A 19643-nucleotide genomic window follows, 5' to 3' on the forward strand; every position below is an offset into this window, starting at 1 on the left:
CAACTATTCAAAAGAAAAATATATATATACGATCAATGAAAAGATTTTATGGTGTAAAAATCTTCCCAAAACTCAAAATTGAATTATATTAGTAGATTGAATAAATATACCATTCCATGTGTTGAAAAGAATATTTTGTTATGTTAGTTCATTTAAGACTAACTGCCATGGTGATGTCCTTTGAAGACTCCCATCAATCCTCCATTACAAATGTGTCTCACAACCCAAGGATAGTTAGAAAAGTTTGGTTCACAAGCTAACAAGAATACGATTAAAAGAAACATAGATTATTTCAAATTAGCAGCCTGTCTACTGAGGCTAAGGCATGGAGAAATAAAATTAGGTTGTCTACTTTCTCTTTTAAGCATGTGGTCATTGAGGCTGTGCACCCAAGAACATCTTACAAACCACTAACACTTCATCCTTGTGATGTGCCACTAATGCATGTCAGCACACACTAAAATAGTCATGAACACAATTTTGCAATTTATGTTGAGATGGCCCCATATAAAGAACTGAACTTTTTCCCTCTTTATATTTCTTTTATTTATTATATAAAGAAATGAACTTTTATCTACATTTAAGAACTAACAAGATAACCAAATTTTCTAGAATTATTTTGAAAATGCACATAATGAATTATGTGAATGCTTGCAAAGGAAACCCTGGTGAAATCAAACCAAGGTGATCATGCCAGATAAATTCAGTTTTATTGATGTGTTTTACCAAATAATGATGATCAACAATGGCAAGCATATCAGTCCAAGTATTAAAATACCATCTCATGCAACACAAATTCACCTTGCAATTTTATGGAAGTTAGGCGTAACTATGGTTATTAATGTGGCAGTGGGTTCCCTGCTATTTTGAGCAGCCAACTACTAGAGCATGACCTTCCATCTGTGTACATGCTTCGTGCTTAGAGGTTTGCCCTGCAATTGCCTCTCCATGACCCAGTAATCCAGCATTACTTTCCCTTGGGGCATGCACGTAACAGTTGGGCCGGGAGTCAATCCTACGAGTGACAACCCATTTTTATTTTTTTTTCTTTTTCAACGGTGGGTATCACCCAATCCCACTGTTTCCTTTGGTGTGGCCCACTTTAGCTTTGGACCGGCCTCATTTTTGGGCCCATGTCCTAACATGATCAGGCAAAACTGTTGGACAGAGTGGATTTTCCATGTCATTGCTATAAGGCCCACTGTGTGTTTGAAAAAAAAATAGGTGAAATGATGTGCTGACGCACGTCACCGCCCACAACAACCGTCTCCCTGATTTTCTCTCCTTCATTCCTTCTTCGTCAAACAATTGTGCACCACCCCAACCCATCGATCCACGTCATTCATCATGCCAGTACCCACCAGCTGATCCGAACCGTTCATTGGAATGACACTTCTGTATAACCCCAGCCGTTGATATCTCTCACCCAGAAACCTCTGGTGCGACCCACCTTGAACCCCGATCAAGCCAATTTTAAACTCATGTCTTATCTCATTGCTATAAAACCAATGGACGTTGTAGATTTTTAATTTGATGCCTCTGTGGACCCCACCTCATCTCACTAGCCTGGATTTCTGTAACTGTTACAGGGACTTTCTGTTTCGACTTCAGCAGCAATGCCGCACACGTCTCTACACTGGGCAATCTGTGTAAGGCTCTCTCCTCGAATCACGACCGTTATTTTCCCCTCATCCAACACTCCACAACCCTCCAACACCTCCCAACTTCAGAGAGCCTATCGAAAGCTCCCATCTCCCCGCTTTCTCCTCCATTTTCCTATCTTTATCGACCGCACACAGCAACCGAAAGTCGAAACCATAAATTTTCCGAACCCACCAGCAAAACGCACTGAGAAAATCTTTCATTGCACCAAGCTCCCCAGTATTGATTGCCATCAGTTGGAAGAATCGAAACCCTCAAATCCTTGCCAAAGAGCAACCCGACATTGGAGGTGGGTCTTCTCCTCCGTCAAGAACCAATAACCATAGAGTCATCTGATGGTCATGTTTATCTACCATATACGCACCAAATCGCAATAGGCATAGAAGACATATGTGCAACTTACTGACTTGATCTCTCTACCTAGCGAGTCAATATATGGTTTGCTGAATTTGGTTAATTTTTTCCCACGTTGGTTGAATCTCAGGTCAATTATTCCTCATCTACTTAGATCATGCATCTTCTTTATTGCATTGGTTTCAGTTCTTACACCACCGCAACGTGATTCACTAAGTTAACTCAATGAGTTAGCCTTTTAATATTCAGGAACTAGAAACCCTATCAATGCCTAAAGTGATTCGATGTTGAATCTCAGAATGATCTCCTTCATCATATCCGTTTTGAGTTAATCATGATCTAATAATCCCTTCGTGTTCAATGCATCGGATCGGGCCCGTAAAAGTTAGAAGGTCAAAGGTTTGGTCGTAGAGGAAACACAACTCATTGCATCAATAACGTGGTTGCATCGTTTTCCTGTTTATTATACCATGATTCATTGAGTTGACTCAGTGAGTCGGATTATTCTTTTCCAGAATGTGATTTGGGGAGCAGGGAACCCTAATAATCCAAAATCGATGTGCTTGTATTCTATCTTTAGGGAATCCAATATCGTGGGTCAAATATCAACCTAGCGGCTAACTATATCAAACGACTCCCGAGTTGGAATCTATCAAAAGCCCATAACTGTTTCACGTAAAAATCAAACCTACATCAAATGTTTATTTTCATAATAGGTAGGCAATCTTTCCGGCTGAAAACCCTACGTTAGTATGCACATTGATTCCATTAATTATTTATTTTGTATTGTTGATCTAAGTTATTTGATTATGATTATACATGATGTAGAATGAATTTTCTTGATTACCGATGTGGAATTAATTCATTTGATTATTGTTACATGCTTTCGAATGTATTTAAGTTATGAGTGCTCTACCCTTAAAAGATCACTGTGTTAATTAATTATAAGTGCTTTGTCCTGAAGGCTGAAAGGATCATTACGTTATTTTGTTATGGGTGCTCTGCCCGGGGTCATTCCCGAAAGGATGTTTATTCTATACTACACTTTAAATATTAGCATTATGAATATTCGACACCTGGCCCGTGTTCTAGGATGTCTCATATCTAAATATTCAATCATTGGCCCGTGTTCTAGGTTGCAAGTCATATTTTCTTTAACAAGTGAATTTATACATGGGTGCTCTGCTCGGACTCCCTAAAATGTTAGATGCACGGTGCCTTGCCCTGGGAGGTCCAAAATGACCACGGTGCTCTGCCTTGGGTTAATCCATAAAATGGGTGCACAGGTGCTCTGCCCTAACGAAAGTCCAAAAATGAATCGGAACTTATTTTATTTTATTTCACTTCGTTAGCATAATTTCAATGGCTATTATTGGAATGTTAATGTTCTCTTATATTCGGGTTGTGAATGCGTAAATACAGTTTTGATGTACACATTCGTGGGCCACGATCCCTATTAAGTATGGAACTATTCGGGATCTGAAATCTATCATCTTGAAATCAGTTCACATAGGTATGAGATTAACGTGAGTTGTGAACGTTGGTGTGAGGCCCTTACCGACCCGTGATACTACAGACTACGACCCAACCTTTCTTTATGTATTTGTTGTTATATGCTTATATACAATTTTCAATTTTGGAAATGATGTGACCCAACGAGCCGTCGCGCTCACACCCGCATAGATTGTTCTGCAGGGTTTGTGTATGAAGAGGAAGATATGCAAGATTAAAGACTTTCCCTTGTGTTTATTTGAAGAATTAGTCGAAATTTAATATATTTTGTTATTAGTTATATATATATATATATATATATATATATATTATTAATGTAATTAAAGATTCAAGGATTGATTAGTGGTCATTTAATGGCAATAATTATTTTCCTTTTAATTGCTCTGTTTGCCTTTAAAATGTATGGAAATTATGTGGGTTTCGATGTAGATTTTATTTAAATACAACTCAGTCTTGGAATTCGGGTTCAGGCCTGGCAAACTCGGGTACCGAATTTTGGGGTGTGACACTAGGTGGTACTACGTTGGCATGGTTGGTTCCAAGTGACTTGTTAAACGAGGAAGGCTTATGTTTGGTGGGTAGCAATTGCTAGAGAATTTGCAAACCTACCATTTAAAAGCCAAACTTGAATTGCTGGGAGAAAGGTTAAGATGATGACAATGATGATTCGTAATTTGCCCTGGCTCATATGTGACTTGTACTCAAGTCACTACCTTCTACCTCTTCATTTCTATCCTTTAGGGGTTTTATACACTTTAAAAACAGATATAAAAGATAATCAACTACACTTCATCTCTTCGCCTACTAATTTCAAGGTACAAGAACATCTCCATTTACTCGAAATACCATCATGCAATAAGAGAAACAGTGCTTACCTTCTGACATCAAGAGCGACAAAAGGAATTAATCTCTCTGAAAGAAGCTGTGCAATGATCTGAAAAGGGGAAAAAGGAAAAAGAAGCTTTTGTTACACTCCAATACTAAAATGTCTCCAAACAACATCAGAAACATACTTCATCTTGAAAGGATTTCAAGTTGATAAGAGCTAAAGAACCACCTGGCCAACACGTCCAAATCCACATATAATGATATGATCTTGCAAATCATCTGTCTGAAAATACAACCAAAATCAAAGAAATGAAAGAAATTAAATCAGTGGCTTTACCTGGATAATCACCAAAACCAACTATAGAATAAGTATTTTACCATACGATTGTAAAATCTTTGCCATTGGTAAAACTATCTTATGAAAATACAGCAGAGATGCTACCAATGAACATCACTGTTAACCATGGACAGAAACTTGATCCTAAACAATACATTGCCATGTTCATTGGAAGCATCTAAAGTTACATACAGAGTAAACACAAGGAGCACTGTGCAAAGAATTAGCAAAACATTTCTAGTGGTAAGCATTGAGGAAAGGAAAATGAATGTCATGTCTGCCTTCTTTATAGGTAGCAAAAATCTTAACAGTAAATAGAAAAGCAACATGGGAAGAGGAAGAGTTTTGAACACAGAGATAAAAACTGCTAACATCTTTGGCAAGCATGTCAGCAAAGTCGTTATGCTCTAGTCTCTACCAACATAACTACATGGGTAAAGAAAGTGTTTATAACTTGGGGTTAAGACTTGAATATCAACGAAAATAGACTCTAAGGGCCTCTTTGAAATCATGGATTCGAAGAGAATAGAAAGGAAAAAGTAATGGAAATTTCCAGCATCAGCTGAAAATAATGGATTCCAAAAGCTATGTTGTGTTTGATTTGTAAGGAAAACTCATGTGAAATCCTAATTCATTAGACAATTTTCACCTTGTTTCTTGTGTCATAAAAAAAGGACATAATATGATAACTAATGATTGAAGGCTCTAATATGAATTCTGATACAAATTAAACATGAAACAGACATACTGGAAATTAGAGCCTAAATGAGAACATATATATATATATATATATATATATATATATATATATATATATATATATATATATTAAACCCGATTATTGAATATTTTTTTAGCAAATATTAAAACATAAATAAGGAAAAGTGTAATACATGAAACGTAACATGATTTGCCAAGGTTTTACATGAAGAAAACTTCACGCAACCAAAAATCAGCCCTTCCCTTGCTCCTTGGTGGAATAGCAAAGAAATGATTGTGAACTATGTAGTTCAGCTGTGACCAGACCCAGTTCCCTAAAGCAGAAAGAAACAGGAACCCTGCCTCTGCTCTGTGGACTAGCAAACAAATGATTCCGCAACATATAGTCCAGCTGTGACCAGCCACTTCCCTAAGGGCCTGTTTGTTTCGCCAATTACTGCGGTAAAACAAAGGAAAAGTGTCATCATTACGATTTTACGACCACCAAACTAAACACGGGAATCGCGGGCAGATCACGTAACGAACAGTTTATAACAGGATTATTTTTTTCAGGATAAGAGAGAAAGAAGAGGGAATTCAGCTTTGCAAATGGATATTAACACAGCCCACTTCACTCTAGAATTTCTCAGGAGACAGGTAAAAGAATCTGTAATCTCCCAACTGTTCTCTTTTGTGTGGCCACCAGGATCACAAGTCAGCCTGATGTTTTGGCTTTGGGCCTAAACGTGGATAACACATTTAATGGTCGGAGAAGAATTCGCATACACATCATGGTGGGCCGTGACAAAAATCAAGTCCTGTTGTCCCTCTCCAACTGTACAAAGAGATTATTTAGAACAAAACGGAATTGTATGGGACACCGCTCTTTATTTTAACGGGGCTCACCGTGATGTTTATGTAAGATCGACTTTGACCATTAGATATTTAGTCCCATATTAGGCCCATATACAAAAAATCAGGCAGACATGCAATGCTTGTGGGCTACAACATAGGAAACAGTTGGGAGAGAAACAGTCACCCTTGATTTTTCCATGGCCCACCATGATAATTATATGAAATCCGCTCCAACCATTAGATTCCACACAAAAATTTAGGCATGTTGCCCAAAAATCATACTCATCCATGATTCAGGAGAGACACAGTGATGAAAGCAGTTCTGAGGGTGATCGTTGCCCTGTACACTGCTTCCAATCATGTGGTCCGCCTGAATCACTAATGGAGCTGATTGTTGGGCCCTTGGCCTAACATGGGGTAACACAGCTAGCCGTCAAGGTGGATTTTACACAAACATCATGGTGGGGCCCAACCGAGTCACCGACCCATTTGCTCGCACGAGTGGCTGTGACGGAAGGTAGTGGAATGATAATTATATCGATTAATGAGGTAGCATTTTAGAAAGGGTACCAAAACATAAATTCCATATTAATTAGGTAGTGTTTTCTAAAATTCCCTAAAAAAATGTAAAAGGCTTTTTAAAAGGCTCCAACAAGCTAATCAACTACCCAACACAATCAGAAAAAGGAACAGAATTTCTTATGACAACCAGATCATGAAGAGAACTCCTGCAACTTGGTTGACAGAGACTGAAAAAGATTATACTCATGAGAAAGATGCATGCTAGCTGAATCGCAAGGAGTGTATGGCTCTTGGTTGAAATACGTCTCTACACGGAGATAATTCCATGCCAGTTTACAATTGATACACGACCCCTGGTTTTAAGCTTTTCATCAACATTGCAGGTTTTCCAAAATGACAATGTCATAGTTACAAAGCAGTAGCCTAATCTTCACAACTTTATGACAGGACCAAGATTTTTCCCTGGTGGCATTAGAAAACATGTTTGATTAGAAGGATGAATCCATTTAGTTGGCATCATGTTGCGTGCAGTCCTATGTCTTCTGATTCGCAACTCATTAATCTACTTAATAAGCCATACTTGTAAACATTGTTTGAAAACTCAGCGAGTCAACCAGGAATTCGCCTGAGTGATTCAGATCGGCCAAAAAACTGATTGATCCATGGTATGGATCATTTTAATCCAAAACTTGCCCGAGTTTTAGGCAACTTAACCGAGTTCCACATTGACCCAGACAATTCACTGAGTCATGAAAACTTTGACCAAGTTGATCCATTGTGAAAAACGAAAGCCTAAATCAAGTAATCAATATTCAATCTTTCATTAATTTCTTTTCTTTTATTACTAATATTTCTTAATTTGACTTTTTAATAGCAAATTTCATATCAATCAATACGATTAATTAGATTCTAATATCTTTTTATTTATTTCTTAATTTTACTTTTTAATAGAAAATTCCGTATCAATTAATAAGGTTAATTAGATTCTAATATCTTTTATTTTCCATTTAATCTTTTCTTCCTCCTTCCCAAATCACATTATGGCCGGGCCATCTCAATCAGATCTCCTCCATTTTATCTCAAATTGCAACTACTCTTAGGTTACTTCTGATGTCCTTACATTTGAAAAATCTTATTGAAAGGTTAAGATAGCATAAGGCGTGCCGACGACGATCAGAAAGCTGGTGACAACGACGACGACGATGACGAGGCGTGCTGATGACGACTGGAAAACTGGTGTGACCGGCCTAACGATGCAATGACACGTAGCGAGGTGAGACGGCGAGACACGCGGGACGATGAGGAAGATGATGGGAGCGGAATGGATGGTGAGAGAGGTGGAAAGAAATTTACCGATGACTTGCATCGGTATCACCAGACTGGTTCTCGACAAGAAACAGAGGATCGGACTGGTTCTACTTCATCCTGTCGCACAAACCCTGTTGGCATCCCCGCCCCTCCTGACTGAAACCACCAATCGGAGTATACAGAAGCCTGGACTGAAGTACGGCACAGGAAAAAGGAAAAATCAACTGCAAAGCAAAACGAACGAAAGTATTCTAACTACCCGACCCTATACGTAAAGGGGTACCTGACAGATTGGCTTCCAATCAATATTGCAAGGGTTTTTGGTAGGGCTGGTGCAGTCATGGATGTCATCATACCTAGAGATCCAGTCTCTGAGAATTATAGAGGCTTTGCGCTTATCCGGATGAGCTCCGAGGATGAGCTATATAGAGCGGTGTTCATGCTCCACGGGAAATGCTTTGGGGGGTGTCCGCTACTGGTGCAAAGAGCTAGATTTGGTCCACTCGGGAAACGGAAAATCGCTACCCGACCCATCCTCACCAACTCCAAGAAGGCCACGCCCCTACCGCTCGGCTCTGCTCAAGGGTGAGTCTTACAAAGACGCTCTAATCAACTCAGACGGCGCTCTAATCAACTCAGACAGCTCTATGAAGATGATGCAGACCCATCAGAAGAACCAGAGAAGCCATAGCGAGGTGGGAAAGGATGTTCAAGATATAAAGAAGAATGCTAGCGACGCCTTCACTCTGCGCATCAACCAAGATCAAATCGATCAGTCCAAACGGGAACTACAAGACTCCGTTGTGATCTGTACCAAAGAAGGGGCCTCCATCTCCCAAGTCCGGAAGTGGATCAACGGCTGTTCCAGAATCCGCCCTGCCCAATACTCAATCAGACCCATTGGCTACCATGAGCTGTGGATTAGATTAAGTCCGAGCCTGAATCCAGAAATCCTTATCATGGTAGGGACGATTCACACTGACGGGCCAGTTTCTAGAGTCTTGAGTTGGGACGAATTCTCCTCGTTTGGATCGGAAGAAGCCTGGTTCATGATTTAGGGCATACCTCTCGAACTCTGGTATGACGAGTTCTTCATCGCAGCTGCAAAACTTCTCAGCTCAATCGTCGAGCTGGACCCCAAGACAAAGCTTGGAGAGTAGATGGCGGATATCAGAGTCCTCATCCGCAGGAAGAAGGGAGAACCACCACCCCCATACATTCGGATCCTCGTGGAAGACAAGGAGATCATTCTTCCTATCCAGAAGGAAATGAAGCAATTTCCCATCCCCAAGTGGGGAGACATCTGGCATCTGAAGGAAGCCCCCTCCTCTTCAGGCAGATCTGTCGGAGGAGTGTGTGACGGAGCACAGGTTCATTGCTCTCGAGATACTCCAATTGCTGACATAGACCCTTACCCTACCGCAGTTAATGATGGTGGCAAAGCTTCGCCCCAAAGCCAGATGCGTGGCAAGGTTGCGTCTCCTCGTCTCTCTACCCGTGCTGCTAAGTCGACACGTGGCAACGCCGGCCTCTCTCGAACGGTCGATCGCGATGCTCGATATCGCCTCGAGCCGCTCATCTACAGAAGCATTGATGACGTTGGGAACACGTCTCTGACGGTGGCAGACCCGACATGACTAATTCGAGACTCGAACCCAGACCATTTATCTCAGTTGGTTCGGACATGCTTGGACCCAAACCTCGGGTCCACTTAAACTTTTCGGGTCCCCCTTCCTTTACTTCCCTCGTCGGTTTCAATGTCCAACGCTGCTCACATAGCCCATTCTCATCCCTCTCGCTCGCTAGACTCTTTCCAAGTTGAATCCACTCCTCAGGGCAGAACCTCTCCAACAGACCCGCATATGAGGTTGTCGTACAACACTTCCCAGGCCCGTATTCTCCCCCGATCAACCCAGGCGTCAACTCATTCCTGCTCAATTTTGGGCTGCTATCAGTTGCAACTTCTCGGACACGACCAGAGGTTGAAAGCAAAGAATTCGACCAATCTTCCTTCCAATCTAATAATCCACCTTCTCCATCGTCCGCTCTGTCTTCCCCTACTCCTTCAAATAAGTCAGATCTCAACCTCCTTGTGCTCTTTCAGGAGGACCTAGCCTCTGACATTATCGAAGCAGAACCTTTGCAGATTCGTGTTGGCTTCGATGCGTCCCACGCAGAATACAGAAGCATACGGGACATTGTAGATGCTACTAGAGCGAAGCTGCTAAAAACAATCCAAAAGAAGTGGATAAGGGACGCCATGGGACACATTGGCAAAACGCTAGGTCTCTCCTTTGGAGACTCCCCAGAGGATTTCATTGCCTTGTTCCACTGCATCGAGTATCGTGGCATACCCATCTCAGCTTCGACTTCTCCCAGAAGTCGCCGATCCAAATCCTGTGGCAGCATAGATCTGCAACGGTTTGTGGCTTGCCCGAGCAACTCTGAAGAGGCGAATGGGAGGCCGAGGAGACAGGGACAGCGGGGAAGTTCGGTCAATGAAGATTATCTCCGAGAATGTTAGGGCAGTGGGTTCGAAGCAGAAGAGGAGACTCATCAAAGCTACTTGCGATCGAAAAAATCCCGATATCATCTGCTTGCAGGAAACAAAAGTCTCCAAGTTCGATGACAGGTTGATGGGCACCATCTGGAAAGCCAGAGATGTTAAATGGGCCACCCTTAACGCGGTAGGCAGCGCAGGGGGCATCTTGATTGCCTGGAACTCGTCGCAGTGGATGCTTCAAAACAGTTAGGTAGGATCCCATTCTGTTTCGGTTGTGCTGCAACAGTCTTCTTCTGGATTTAGTTGCCTCATCTGTTCGGTCTACGACCCTACCCAAGACTCTCTCAAGAACCAATTCTGGAATGAAATCACAGAGGCTAAACAGTGCTTCGACAGGCCTTGCTGCATTGCCGGGGATTTTAATATAATCAGGTATGTGGAGGAAAAATCTCATGGAAAGTCCTCGAACCCAGTGATGGCTTCCTTCTCCCACTGGATCAACAATCTAGAGTTGGTGGATCTTCCTCTCCTCGGCTCCAGGTTCACGTGGACCAATGGGAGAACTATTCCCACCTTATGCATATTGGATAGATTCCTTCTGTCCTCTGATTGGTAGGAAACATTCCCCCTCTCTTCTCAGTCAGTCCTCCCCAGAACTACATCAGACCATAGCCCCCTCATCCTTGATATGGAGGAGCAGAATTGGGGTCTCAGACCTTTCATATTCGACCCTGCTTGGCTAAAAATTGAAGGCTTCAGATAGATGGTCTCGAATTGGTGGGCTGACTTATAGGCGGTTGGCTATGCTGGTTTCAGGCTGACCTCTAAGCTGAAGCAGCTGAAGGAGAAACTGAAGCAATGGCATCGAAAGGAATTCCAAATCAGGGAGCAGGAAATGGTCACCATGCTAGCTGAGCTGCTCAAAATCGATGTTCAGGCTAAAGAGTCCCAAATGTCTTTGGACACCCAGACCAGAAGAATCCAATTAATCCAATCCATTTCAGGCAGGATCCTTGAAAATGAAATATCATGGAAGCATAAAGCTTAGGAGAAGTGGATTAAGGGGATAGGAATACGAGTTACTTTCAGAGCATCGCCAGTATGCGCGCCAGGCTAAATAAAATCAGCAGTATTGTGGTTAACGGAACCCGTATAGATGACAGAGAAAGAATCTCAGAAGAGATGGTGTCTCATTTCCGGTCCTTGTTATCAAGTGAAGAATGGCATGGGCCCACACTCGATTCCCTCCCCCTCGACAACATCTCTTCAGCCGAAGTCGATTTGCTGGAATCCCCATTCTCGGTGGAAGAAACAAAGCAGGCGATCGACTCCCTTGGTGGCGATAAAGCTCTAGGTCCAGACGGCTATCCCATCATATTTTTTCAATTTTTTTAGGAGCTTATTCAAGCATAAGTGATGGATTTTGTCCACGAATTTCACAATCGCGGCAAGTTGTTGAAGAGCCTTGGGGCTTCGTTCATCGCCCTAATCCCAAAAATCCAGGGGGCAACCTCTCTTAAGGAATTCAGGCCTATCAACTTGCAGGGAGCCCCTTCAAAATTCTCACCAAAATTTTGTCTGCCCGCCTAGCAAAGGTAATGGGGAAGATTGTCTCAGGGAACCAATGTGCATTCATCTCAGGAAGGCAGATCGTGGACGCGACCCTTATTGCAACTGAATGTCTGGATTTAAGCTTCAAATCGGGCTCGAAAAAAACATCATATGCAAGCTGGACGTTGAAAAGGCTTACGACCATGTTGATTGGGGATTTTTGCTATACATGATGCATCGGATGGGATTTGGGGATAAATGGAGACGTTGGATGGGGGAATGTATTGGGTCTGCACACTTCTCTATCCTTCTCAATGGATCCCCCATTGGCTTCTTCAAGAGTTCGAGGGGCCTCAGACAAGGTGATCCTCTATCTCCTTTCCTATTCCTCATCGTGGGAGAGGCGTTGTCTAAAATATTACTCAAGGGGCAGATGGAAGGTATGCTCCATGGCATCAATATCAAAGGCATGCCTAGCCCAATCTCTCACATCCAATATGCCGAAGATATGCTAATTTTTTCAGATGCTACTACCGACAAGGTGAATAATCTGTGCACTGCCATCCTCTGTTTTGAGGCCGTCTCCGGGTTGAAAATTAATATGACAAAATCGAAGCTAATCGGGATAAATATGGATAGTGTGGAGACCCAAGCTATTGCGACAATTTTTGGATGTGTTGTGGCTGCCCTTCCGTCATCGTTTGTGGGACTCCCGTTATGTGCTGGCTCCCCCCTTAAGCGGCTCTGGGCGAAAGTTATCTCCAAATTTGAGCATTATCTCATTAAATGGAAGTGCCGCTACCTCTCTCTCAGCGGCCGACTCACTTTAATCAAGGCGGCCCTCTCCAATCTTCCGACATACTTCATGTCCATGTTCAAATGTCCAAATTCGGTGCTGGCGACTCTGGAGAAACTTAAGCGAGATTTTTTGTGGCATGGCAAGACCGAGAAGAAATTTCACCTTCTTAATTGGAAGGAGGTTTGTGGTAAAATTGCAACGGGTGGTGCTGGGGTAAAAGACCTCAAGGCAATGAATAGAGCACTCCTCGGTAAATGGATTTAGAGGCTGGGGGATGAAGAAAGTAGTCTATGGAATTCAGTTATAAAGTATAAATATGAGAGGTTTGCTGGCGGGTGGTGGACCAAAGACACGGCCCTCCATAAATCGTCGGTGATTTGGAGAGACATCTCTAAACTTAAAAGGGAAGTGACTGCCAGTATTGGTTTTGTTCTTGGCAATGGGGCAAGAATCCGGTTTTGGAAAGACATCTGGGTTGGGGAAAGGCCTCTTAGCGCTATCTTCCCGAACATCTTCCTTCTTGCGTCTAAAAAAGAAATCTCGGTGGCTGAATGTTACGACGCAACTGACGGCAAGATTGTCTGGAATATTATTTATAGGAGGAACTTGCAAGACTGGGAGATTGCTGAAAATGCAGACCTGCTGAAGTGCATATATGCGACATTCCCCTCCCTGTCTTCAACTGACAGTATCATCTGGAAGCTGGAGAAATCCAGCAGGTTTTCTGTCAAATCCCTCTACAACTGCTTCCACAACAACCTGTCTGCATCTGTTCCTCCCTCCAAATTTTGGAATTATCCCGTCCCTCCAAAAGTGCTGGTCTTCGGTTGATTAGCGGGCAAAAGGAAAATCTTGACTGTAGACAATTTATGGAAGAGAGGAATGATCCTCACAAACATATGCCTATGTTGTATGCGGGAGGAAGAAACTGTGGACCACTTATTGCCGCACTGCTCCATCTATTCGATATGGGTGGATTTTCTTGCTCGTTTCAGCAACAGATGGTGCCTTCCGGCTACTACCACTGCTCTTATTCAAGCGTGGCACGGTGTCCACCTCAGTAAAGACAAAAAGAAGATATGGAGAATGTCGTTATTCTCCGTTTGGTGGTCAGTCTGGCTAGAAAGGAACAACAGGTGTTTCCGGGACAATTCAAACTCAGCAGGGGTAGTCTTGTACAGGGCCAATCGATGTTTGATTGAGTGGGCCACTCATGTTGAATCCTTGAAGGATACTGATTTGCTGTTTTTAGGGCCGTAGTTTTGTTCTGTTTTAGGGCATTTTCTGCCCAGTCTGCCATCTCAGCAGGCTCTTTTGTGTTTTCCTTTTGTTTTGGCTAGTTTGCTAATATAATTGTTGCCTTTCAAAACAAAAAAAAATACACTTCTTTTATTCACTCCGTCTACATGTTACTGCAACTCACCTTCCATGTGTGTGTGTGTGTGTGTGTGTGTTTACTAGTTACTACAACTCTAAGCTAAGGGTACTAAAAGTCTACAATAATTGAATGGTAAGTATGAAAAACCTCCATTTATCCTTTTACTTTAAATTATTTTTTTTGTATGTGTATGCACTCACCACTGTATATGAACAATGGCAAAATATCTCAAAATGCCAGTAGCAACTTTAGATGCAAAACTCGTTCGTTTAGTTGCTTTTCTTCTTCATGGATGTTAGTGTTGCTTTTTTTTTTTCCTTTCAGTTTTTTAATGGTAGACATTAGTGTTGCTTTCCGGTGTCCACTTTCAAAAGTGTGACCCAACAAGTGTCTCATTTACCAACCGTCAATCCTCAGAAGCTGCCCTGCTTGGGCGATCAACCACTAAAATACAGTAAGAACATTCCACAACCATGACTGTTGGTGTATGGAGTAATCACATGTTGCTCAACTTGATCTGATGGATGGATGTTCCTTATTACGGTATAGAAAATTTTTGCACCAACTTGTACTGCAACAGACAGTTTGGATTTTTGTATCATCAATCCCAAGGGATTGATGATGGCCAGTGTTTAACTTGACCAACATATTGCATTGGTCAATCTGGATTTTGCCAATGCAAGGACCCAAACGTGATATAAACGGTGTACTATACTGCATTTGCACGTGTGAAATGGTTAAGGGGTGCAAGTGATGTGCCAAAGCGGCATATGAGTGAAAGATGCCAGATACTATATACATAAGGTGCAACACATCTGTGTTCAGGCACAAAAATCTTGTCAGTCCACTTACCACGTACCCTGCCAATGAACAGTGAATAATTCCAGTATGAGAGATTCATGGTTTTCTTTTTCTTTTCTTTTTTCTTTTTTTTACAGCCGGAGTCTCAAGATATGTTATTTGAAAGACAAGTCTGATTGGCACTTGTTTGTACTGATGAACCTAATAGGTATTGAAATGAATAATTTCCTTTCATGTACTTGGAAATGTACCATAATATAGATTATTAATTAGTATTTTGATTATTACCATATAATAGACATGGTCAAAATTTACAAGACTCAGCCGAGTCAACAGGTTGACTCGTCTGAGTTTTGACTCATTGGTCGACCAAGCCGAGTTCGAGTTCCTCGTATTAAAACAATGCTTTTAAATTTTAAAGCGATATCTAAACACAAAATGAAATTTGTCAAAAATAGGAAAAGACTCAGACGAGTCAAGGTTGACTCGTCTGAGTCTTGACTCAATTGGTCGACCAAGCCGAGTTTGAGTTCCTCGTATTAAAACAATGCTTTTAAATTTTAAAGCGATATCTAAACACAAAATGAAATTTGTCAAAAATAGGAAAAGGAGTCACGAAAGGCTAGAGGTGATGCCTGGTTGGGGGTAATATTGTTCCTGCTAATGAACAAACTATAACTTTCATGAGTAAAGAGTGTAAACTTCTTGAGCAAGGTGCTTTTTTACCTCACTTTCCACCGGCAATAAACTTCGCACATCATGCTGCTCGAATCGAGACGCAATTAACTGGCCTCCGGCTGCTAACCATGGTGTGAGTGCCATCGAAATCCCAACCACCAAAAATAGTAAAGATGAAAGTTGAGGTGACATTATAGCCTGCACCCACAGGTCATAACCAAAGAGATGCAGCTTATAACAACAAGTGCCAATTTTCCATGAAACATACATCTTTTTCTACGTAACTATTAGATGCTTCTATTAGAACCAGAGTGAAAAATATACTTGATGTGAGAAAATAAAACGACTTAACACCCATAGATAAAAGGTGTCTATAACATAGAACCAACATTCTAAATATTTTATTTTTAAATACCCAATAACGTAAGAAAGACAACAAAAGGTATGACAAACATAACGAAGTTTGCGAAAGAACAGTAAAGAAATGAATGTAATAAAAATGATAACCAATGATCTATATTCAATGTGCATGTATTGTGCACTTGATGAGTAGGCTGGCCTTTCTTTTAGGATAGCATACATGCTCTGCGGGGACCCTCATGTGTTGTGAGTTCATGTTTGGGCTTGAAGACGGGGTGTCTGGAAACAACACTCTTATCCGAAACATCAGTCTACTAGTTTCGCATGCCTCACACGTGCTAGCTTGCTAGTAACGTATGTATAGCAATTTATTTATACCATACATATTCCGATGCATTAATATATTGGTTTATACGCATCATTCTTCAGCGCTATTCATGTCTGATACCAAAATGCATGTCTGATATCCAGGTCACATAGTTCATGAGAGTAAACAAGAAGCCTTATGAAAAGTCAAGTTAGCCTTTTATTAAAATAGATCCACTACAAGTTGGTACTGAAGGGTTGGGAAGATTCTCTGGGCGATCTTTCTATGGTTTGATCTCCCAATTAGAGGCCGGTGAGAGATGTCACAATACAGGCCCTTTAGGCTCTGCTGAAATAGACGCATTAAAAGCCTTTCATCAGCACCAAGCTGATAAAGGGCACAGCAATATGCCTTTAAATGCGCTATTGAGTCTCCTGTGCCATCATATTTTGAAAGATCTGGCATCATTAATTTCTCTGGCAACCAGGCATCAGGAAAAGGACAAAGGTCCTCGAACCTAGTAGGGAATACTTCAACACCATGTATCTTCTTTAACTGATCCTCTAATTGGTTGATTTTTTGTTTCAAGGGCTCGACGTTTTGCCCACCAGTAGGCAAAACCGTCCAGCAAATTGGAGCTGGATGCATCAATGGGTTTCATCTATGACAGCAGCCTTTTCCTTTTGGGAATGTTCCACCTGAGCTGAGGGTTGGGTTGACAACTAATGGGCATCGTCGAGGAGATTGGGTAGGAATTGGTGGGGCTGAGGGAGGTGGATGAACAGGCTTTTGTCTAGTTGGTCGGGTAGCCTAGAACCTAAAAGATGGAGCACTTTCCTCACTTTGATATTGATAGGGGAAATCTTCAGCATAGGAATGCTCGGCGCAGTTGGGTTGGGCAAATGAGAATGAAGGGCCCGTTGCTCTGGGTGGTGGAGGTGGAAATGCAGCCGCAGTAGGTTGCGAGACGGGTGGGACTGGTGGGGGTTGTAGGACTACTGGTGGTGTAGGAGCTACACCATAGGCTGGTTGGGTGGTGGGTAAATGGGTAGGTCAGCAGCATTCGCTTGGCTCATAAGAACAGGGTGCTCACCATCGACAACCCACGTAAAAGGGCTATGGTGATTCCTAATATCTGTTTAACGTGCATGAAAGACGCTGAATCGGTAGCCACCTTGTTATCCACTGCCCCTTTGCTAGGAGGGTGTGGGATGGTATCCTTGATTCTATTGAAGTTCCCTCGGTGATGCTAGGATCTGTTGAGGGTCTTTTTCTCACTTGGCAGAATGGCAGTTCCAGGAAAAGAGGTAGGTCAAGGTGGTGACTGGCCATGCTTGTTGGTCTTTAGACCCTTCGGGGAGACCAGAATAACCACTACTTTCAGAATCGTAGTGGCTCCCATTGAGATGTTCTTAGGAGGGCTAAAATGTAATTATTTGGAAGTGGATACCCTGCTTTCCTGGGTGTTGTATTTTTGCTTGCTATGGCTTGCTTCTTGTTTAGCTTCGGCCACTGGGCTGTTTAAATAAATCTTATTGCTTCTCAAAAAAAAAAAAAAATGTTACTACTGAAGAAAAACAAGATCAATCTAAACCATTTGAGTATCAAGATTTAATCTATGCTTCCACGAGATTATTCATAAAACTAGTCAGGTGAGATATGGATTTTCAAAAGTATAATAAACAATAATGATTGCACCGAGATCATTCAAAAAAAAATTTTGATTGCAACAAGACACTTAGCTAAAAACAAGCCGAACCTGATTTACAGCCTCCCCAAAAGCTACGAATGCAAATTCTCCACCGGGTGCAAGAAGAAGGCCAACCCTTATAGCAGCTATGGGTGAAATACCGAAAAGTTTGCCTACTAAAGCAACCAATATTGTCTTTCCTCCAATCAAAAGACTCAAAGCCCCCAAAATTACCGGAAAATTTGAAAGAAGTAGCTTTGGATCAATAGACATTCCAACCTGAAAATTCACAGCACAAAAACCAAAAAACAAAAAAAAAGCATCATGCAAAACAACACCCATAAGAAACTATAGAATGGCATTGTTTGTCTATAAAGATGATAGGTAAAAAAATCTACAAAGAACTGCCTTGAGCAATGGATGGTGTAGTCAAAGGCATTGGTTCACAATATTACATCTATTGTAAATACAAAAGAAGTGCTAAATGAAGCAGGCATTTAGTTTTTTTCCTGATAAATAAAGTTGAAAGTCAGGAAAGGAGGAAAAAGTAGTTTGAAGACAGAAGGCAGTATAAGGCAAGATTTTGCATTCTAAATGGCATTAGCAAATGAACTGCTAATATGAAGCACTGCTAATGCAGGGGCATTTTCACACCGGGCTCAAGTGAGGTGGCCCATGGGATGCAGGGGCACACTCGGGGTGGGCGGCCCGTGTGAGGCAGGTGGCTTGTGTGAAGCAGAACCCATGTAAAGTGGGGCCCACAATGGGGGGTTTCAATCGAGGTCCTAACCCATGGGATTGATTCGCCATGCTCTTATCAGTTCGAGCTTTTAGAGCAGGTGGTTAATTGTCCTACATCAACTGCCCAAAAAAGAAGGGCACAAAAACGCATGGACAGCCAATTTTCATCAAAATTTGAAGAATGAGGAGATTCTCTTGTTTCTGAAACTGTTTGCCACCCTAGAATTTGAGTCCCTGCACCTTAATGGTATTGACTGTAGAACTTGGGCATTGGCACCTTTAGGAGCTTTCTCCCCTGAATCTTTCTCTTGCTTCTATCTATGGGATCTCCAAATCATCATCTTGCTAACCTGATGCACCGTGTCTGGGGTAGAAGACAGTGACTGACCTACTTGTGGCATTTCCTTACTACTGAAAGATGGGTTTTACACTTAGTCTTGTTGGTTTGAAGGATGGGTTTTACATTTAGGCTTGTTGGTATTCGAGGGTCAATCCAGAATTCGATCCAGAACTTGGAGAGTACCTGGTCTAATGACGTTGTCTCAGAGAGGAAGCTTGTTATGAAGATTCCTTTGCAAGATGTTCTGTGAGGTATATAGCTGGAATGTAAAAAGATGGTCTTTCAATGCAATATAAACTGGGGGAAAGAAAACACGATGCTAAAGTCTGTCTCTAAAGATGTTGAGATCTTCTCTAAAGATGTTGAGATCTAAGCGTCAATTATCACTAAAGGTTCAAGTACACCCTGAGGCGAGGCC

General features: G+C 41.8%; 1 protein-coding gene across 1 annotated transcript in view; it reads right to left on the bottom strand.

Annotated features, from left to right (window-relative positions):
• LOC131224641 (K(+) efflux antiporter 2, chloroplastic) overlaps nt 1-19643 on the bottom strand; it is a 47603-nt gene that overhangs the window by 6268 nt on the left and 21692 nt on the right. The window contains exons 12-15 of the mRNA XM_058219908.1: nt 18214-18423; nt 15836-15985; nt 4586-4639; nt 4404-4462 (exon numbers count right to left, since the gene is read on the bottom strand). Of these exons, the coding sequence (XP_058075891.1) occupies nt 4404-4462; nt 4586-4639; nt 15836-15985; nt 18214-18423 (473 nt within the window). The remainder of the gene's footprint in view (nt 1-4403; nt 4463-4585; nt 4640-15835; nt 15986-18213; nt 18424-19643) is intronic.

The sequence above is a fragment of the Magnolia sinica genome, chromosome 14 (assembly GCF_029962835.1).
Source record: "Magnolia sinica isolate HGM2019 chromosome 14, MsV1, whole genome shotgun sequence".
NCBI lineage: Eukaryota > Viridiplantae > Streptophyta > Magnoliopsida > Magnoliales > Magnoliaceae > Magnolia > Magnolia sinica.